General features: G+C 48.7%; 1 protein-coding gene across 5 annotated transcripts in view; it reads right to left on the reverse strand.

The window, feature by feature from the left end:
- The window catches only part of caskin2b (CASK interacting protein 2b), a 54,635-nt gene that overhangs the window by 20,978 nt on the left and 27,125 nt on the right, over positions 1 to 6,532 (reverse strand). For all 5 annotated transcript variants that reach the window (XM_086290318.1, XM_086290317.1, XM_086290316.1 and 2 more), the window contains 2 exons: positions 4,904 to 4,999; positions 740 to 870 (listed from right to left, as the gene is read on the reverse strand). In XM_086290318.1, the coding sequence (XP_086146444.1) occupies positions 740 to 870; positions 4,904 to 4,999 (227 nt within the window). The remainder of the gene's footprint in view (positions 1 to 739; positions 871 to 4,903; positions 5,000 to 6,532) is intronic.

The raw sequence follows: 6,532 nt of genomic DNA on the forward strand, positions 1-6,532 counted from the left end.
CAGCATTTTTACAAACCAGTTCTGGTTCATGGTTTCATTCAACGATCCGCTTTCGCCCTCCTCATTCTGCGTCGACACCATCTGCGTATGAAAACACGCATGCGCGTGTTACCCATATTTACGCCATATTTCATTTTCTTATCGTTGCCCAACATTATACCGGTATTACCGTGAACGGTATGATGTGGCCCAGCCCCAGTGATGATGGTGTCAGTGATATTATCAGTTTCACACTGAAACAAACAGCGCAGGAAAGAAGAGCCTTGATTCAGTGAAACAGCTCGGCCTCATTTTCTCTCACTTATTATTCAGCAGGTGAAAATAAACGTCTAAAATACTGCCTGTTAGATTCAGCTGCACACACACACACACACACACACACACACACACACACACACACACACACACACACACACACACACACAGCGGAATACTTGTAAGCGGGATGAAAAGCTGTGAAACTGGGTCACAGACGTTGTAGTGGATTTCATATCTCTGCAGGGAATGCGAGGCATGAAGAAGACTCCCAGAAATAAAAACACACACATACACAGACACAGACACACACACGGAGCCAGCTCCACCATCCCCGTGCGAGTGTGCCGGCTCAGCGGTTACACCACAGACCACAGGAGCTCTGCCCTCTGATTGCAGCATCTCTGCAGCTCACACTCACTTTCACACTCAGCGTATTCACACACACACACGCACGCAGAGTTATGAAGCGCTCTCGTCTCACCGTATGACGTCCTTGTGCCCGTTGCGAGCGGCGAGGTGCAGCGGGGTGGTGAAGGCCGAGTCCATCGGCTCCTTCCTCTCGCCCTCCAGCAGCGCCACCACCATGTTACTGCTCAGCAGCAGCTGGGCCACCTGAGGGGAGGAGTCAAAGAGAAGAAGTTTCCCAGAGTCAGAAGCTCCCACGGTGCATCGTGATTCCTGTTTCCACAGCAGAGCCAAAGCTCGGGAAGATTCAGCTCATTAACACAGATCACAAACAAACATCCCATAATTATAAGATCACCAGGTCCCTGTGACTTGGACGTTCTTTCCTCAGAGTTTCAGTGATTTCTATTCAAAATGATCCAGGACACGGTGACGTCAAACCAGGGATCACGTTCACGGCCGATCACACACGAACACGTCAGACTTTGTTTCATGGACGACAGAGCAAAACAATAACAGGTTGTGGATTACTCGTTTCCACTCGTCTGGTTGCAGAAACGTGTGGACAGCAGGGCGATGGACGACCTGTGCTATGTTGATAATTATGAAGGTTTGGGTTGATATCTCCCACACGTGCTCGTGTTTGTCATCCCAGCTGACGTCAGCTCCCTGTCCTCCCCGTTCTAGAAAACAGACTCCTCCTGAGCGCTTTTAAACTTCCCAAATTCCAAATCCTGAAGTTTTGGGCTTCAAGCAGGTTTATGAAGGTTGATCCTGGACGGACATCCTGTGAAACAGGAAGTGGAGAAAGCTGAGACTTAAGATGAGACTGGTAGACACGTAGCACCTCTTTACTCTTTTTGGTAATGACTGGACTGGCTACCATCACCATCATCATCGTCAGCCTGTGCGTGCGGACAGCTGACAGGTCACGTAATGAGTGCTAGCTTCGCCGTCGGTCCATCAGTTGTCAAATCTTCCACGTTCAGCATGTTTTCGTTCACTCGCTACACCCACAGCACGGCTCCACCTGCAGACGACCACGCAGGTGAGCGTGAGCTAACACATCAGTGACACAATCCAGATGTTTAGTGTGAGACACAGCTGGACGCTTTAGGCAGCAGTGCGCTCATGTGAACCCGATGACCCCGCCCCCAAACTGACATACAGGATTGCTGCGTTGAACGTGAAAATAAGCACTAACGAAAGTACTGTACCAACTGTATTCTCCCTCTGTTCTCTCAGAGGAGGATTCCTGCAGGTCAGTGATGAGGAGCTGATAAATGACCTCGGAGAGCAGTTATGAAACTCTTGAATGGCCACACGGCCACACTGCAGCTCAGGTGAGTACACCTGGGTGAAGAGAAGTTCAGCTGAACCGAGGAGACAACACGAGTAAAACAAAACTGTGGCAGCAGAAGCTGGTTTGGATCCCTCGTATCATCAGAGGAACATCATCAGGAGGGACGCCGACCCGCGGCGATGAGCGTCGCTCCGTGTGGCTGATCGCTGAGGAGAGGGAGCTGAGCACCAGCTGATCGGGCGGAGCTTAACGGAAACGCAGCACCTGCGGGCGACACGCCCCGACATCGTGAGCGGCAGCTGAGGCCAAAGCTCACCGACGCACGTCTGTGCTCCCGTGTTTGTGGGGACGCCGTCTGTAACCCACAGGGACAGACTCCACCCTCCAGCATCCCCGTGCCCAAAGACGAGCGTCATGAAATCCTGAAAACGTCGAGTGAGAGGATCTGCTGTACGACACGTCGGCTCTGGGCTGCTGTCACAGCTGTCTGTACCACATCTGTGCTCCTCTTCATGGTTCCTCTTCTTTGTGAACTCTCTTTCCTCTTCATCAAATCCCAGCATCAGCACCGGGGCTATCTGCTGGTGCAGACTGGGAATCCTGAGCCACTGGTTTATGGAGGCTTTGAAGCATTTTGGCCGCTGGGCTTTTGTGCAACGGCCAAATTGGAGCGCTACGCTTTCGGCTATGCTAGCTGATAAAAGCACGTAACTGATTACTGCTCAGTAACATCCAATCAGCCTCGTTGGATCATCTGTTAGCACAAGACCGTTTCAAAAAGCTCCAACAGCACAAACACATGACTCAGAACAAAGATGGCTGACAGGAGGTCGTCTACAAATCCAGCCTGAAAACAGAACGATCCACCTGATGAGCGCGGCTGGAAAAGCAAAAGTGCCACGTATGTCTGCAGTTCATCTTGTCTTTAAGACCCGCTTCCTAAAAGCACTCTACTGTCTTACTGGCCCACTTCTGGAAGCCTACAGAAGGGCAGTACTGTGAACTCCGCCTCTTCCTGCCACCGTGGAGGCTCCTCACACAGACTGTGGGAAAAACTTTAGCTGTGTCCCAAACAGTGCTCGGTAAGTTACATTAAAAAAGTAATTAATTACTAATTACTGTGTCAGAAAAGTAACTTAATTACTAAATAAGTAATTTAACTAAATACTTCTTAAAATCCCTCTAAACCTTGAGCGGGCAAACAATAGAAATTAAACTCTTTGAATAGTAAATACATTTTTAAAGACGGAGACTCTGCAGCACGCAGCGGCAGCATCTCTTCCACAGTGTCGCCTGCAGTCATTTTTTAAGCACCGTCTGTGCTGCTGAAGTAAAATCAGGTTTTGCTGCTCAGCAGGAGTTGCCGCGCTGTTATCCATGGATGATGAAGGATCGCTCAGAAGTGTTCGTCTATGCTCCGTGTCAGGCGCTTCAGTAGGTTACTCCTGCTATGAACAGCAGCCCATAGTTTTTACATATTACTGTAATGTTCTTGTCTGCTTGTTTCAGAAAAGTGAAGAGACGGGAACATGTCCACGTCATGAAACAGCCACTCGTCCGACAGCTTCAGCTGTAGAAAACGACCGTGCAGCAAACTGGTGTGACATGACGCGCAGCTGCGCTACAGCCATGTTAAAGAGCAGAGTTTACTTTCACATTTAGACGACAAATTATTGAAATTAAATAATGACATTCAGCGAGTTTAATTATTTTACAATGTAACGCAAGCACATTGTAAGTAACTGTAATTAAAATACCTAAAAATGAACAGTAATCAGTTACTCTACTTTTTCAGTGGAAAAGTAATTTAATTACAGTAACGCGTTACTTAGTAACACATTACACCCAACACTGGTCCCAAAACGTCGGCTGCATCCTTCAAAGGACGCATTTGAAGGCCGTCCCAATTCATCGACTCCTTTAAATGCGTCCTTCATTTCCCTGGATTTGAAGGATGGGTCGGGTGTGTCCTTCATGGCCCATCATATCCCAGAATTCATAGCGCGGCCCAGCCAATTCCAGTTTCCAACAATGGCGGCCGCTACTAAGTTTTAAAATGACTCTTATTAATCTTTCTGGGTCACAAAATAAACTTTTAACATATTTTCAGGTGAGAACGTAGCTGTGCAAACTTCAAATATCTGCTCTGTTTATCAAGACATCACATATTTGCAAAAGTGCTTCGACGTTTTCAGAGACGTCTGTGACCCACCAGCTCAAAGCTGACCGGGAGGTCGAGGGTCACTGGAGCCGGGGCGATAACAGCGGACTCCCAGCTTCATCGTTTTCAGACCCCCGCGGTCTGTCGCTACTCAGGTTAAACGTGATATATGAGTCACTCAGACAACCTAAAAATGTTCTTGTTGGGCTTTTTTCAGTGTTTGATTTGTTCCTCAGTAAATCGGTTTGGCTGAGATTAAAGTTATTAGATTAGATAAAATTAAACTTTATTAATCCATCGAGTGGGTTCCTCCTTTTTTTTTTTTCACACAGCTGAATAAACGTCAAACAGAAAACTGATAAACAGGAGTGTGAGACGGTCGAGAGTTTACTCTGGTGTCCTGATATATTTTAGACAGCAAGGAGCAGACGGCGAGTTTATTAAACTCCACCGAGACAGCGGTGACGCTGATCTGAAGGTTCGACCGTCCCGTTTCACAGCCGCTCACTTCGCGGCCCACGTAGACCACGAAGGCCACGTCCTCCGAAGGATGTGGGCTGCGTTTTTAGGACACAGCTTTTGTCTTTGGTCCTTTTTATTCCTTTGCTTTTTTGTTACCGATTAATTTGAATCCATCACATATTTATTTTTTTGACCGTTTTTCACTTCAGAGACGTTCAGTCCAAAACTAAGAACTTTCCCAGTATCTGTGTAAAGTGCACAGAGACCGACTGCAGAATAAAAGTCCTTTATATGACCGTCAAACACGCGCTCACCTTAACTCGTCCAAACTCACAGGCCAGATCCAGAGGAGTCTTCTTGGCTTTGTTCACCAGACACGGGTTAGACTGATGCTGCAGCAACATCTCAGACTGCAACACACACACACACACACACACACACACACACACACACACACACACACACACACACACACACACACACACACACACACACACACACACACACACACACACACAGTTACAGTCTTATTCAGCTTTGCCTGGTTCACAGTTGAATATAATCCTTCTTTATCTGGTCCTCTGTTCAGAGCCGCTCCTGCGTTCATCAGTCACATGATCTCCACGCACGAGCGCCGGCGTTAAACACAAACCTTACATGGACATTTGTCTGTTTGCTCCCTCTGAGCCTCTGATAATCAGGCAGTGTATGAAAATGGCTGATGCAGCACTTTCAGTACTTTTGTTCAGCTTGTTGACTTGAAGCTGAGAGTGTGCACGTCACTGTCGGGTGTAAGGGAGGCTAAGCTAAGCTAAGCTTCTGTAAACGCCGACACAGAGGCGCTGCGGCGTCTAGCAGCGCTGCATCCTCTGCTACTATCAGTCAGCGATGCTGAGACCTCCACGTGAGCCGTCATTGTTACCACAGCAGCCCTACAAACACGAGGCGCACATTGTCCAGCAGGAAGTAAACCTGGAGGACAGGAAGTCACGGATCAATCATTGCTAGAGGGCGCGATGTGAATCTGACTCCACATCAAACACTCAGCTCTTAGTCTTTCACATCCGTGCTGTCAGGAGGATCTGCTAACAGCTCTGTTCTGACCTGGAAACAAGACTCGAACGTCCAGATTAGCACGCCACCGTCGGGGTCACGGATGTAAACTCACCTACATTCATGCTAATCCTGGCCTCAAAACTGCGAGCGGTGTGTGTGACAGCGGGACGACTCAGCTGACCCGGGATTAACCCGCAAACCTGCTGCATTCATTTCATCAGCCAAACACCCTCCTCCTCCTCAGGCTCACATCTGGGCTGCTGCACCACCAAAACTCACCGCTCCAAATCTACCCCTCCCTCCTCCATCAGCACCACCTGAATCCCCACCAACCTGGGCTCCTCCCTCCTGTCGGACTTATTTATTACCCAGAGTGTTTAACAGAGTGACCTCGACCTGCCACTGTGAATAACACACACCTGAAGAGGAAACAGCTGAGTGTGTGTGTGTCTGCACGTGTGTCTGCACGTGTGTGTCTGCACGTGTGTGTGTGTGTGTGTCTGCACGTGTGTGTGTGTCTGTGTCTGCACGTGTGTGTGTGTGTCTGCACGTGTGTGTGTGTCTGTGTGTGTGTGTGTGTGTGTCTGTGTGTGTGTGTGTGTCTGTGTGTGTGTGTGTGTGTGTGTCTGCACGTGTGTGTGTGTCTGCACGTGTGTGTGTGTGTGTGTGTGTGTCTGCACGTGTGTGTGTGTCTGTGTGTGTGTGTGTGTCTGTGTGTGTGTGTGTGTGTGTGTCTGCACGTGTGTGTGTGTCTGTGTGTGTGTGTCTGCACGTGTGTGTGTGTCTGTGTGTGTGTGTCTGTGTGTGTGTGTGTGTGTGTGTGTGTCTGCACGTGTGTGTGTGTCTGTGTGTGTGTGTCTGTGTGTGTGTGTGTGTGTGTGTCTGCA

Source organism: Aulonocara sp. 'chitande type north' Nkhata Bay, linkage group LG4 (genome assembly GCF_057382095.1).
Source record: "Aulonocara sp. 'chitande type north' Nkhata Bay isolate Kocher_YH1m ecotype deep benthic linkage group LG4, A_spYH_male_GT1.1, whole genome shotgun sequence".
Classification (NCBI taxonomy): Eukaryota; Metazoa; Chordata; class Actinopteri; order Cichliformes; family Cichlidae; genus Aulonocara; species Aulonocara sp. 'chitande type north' Nkhata Bay.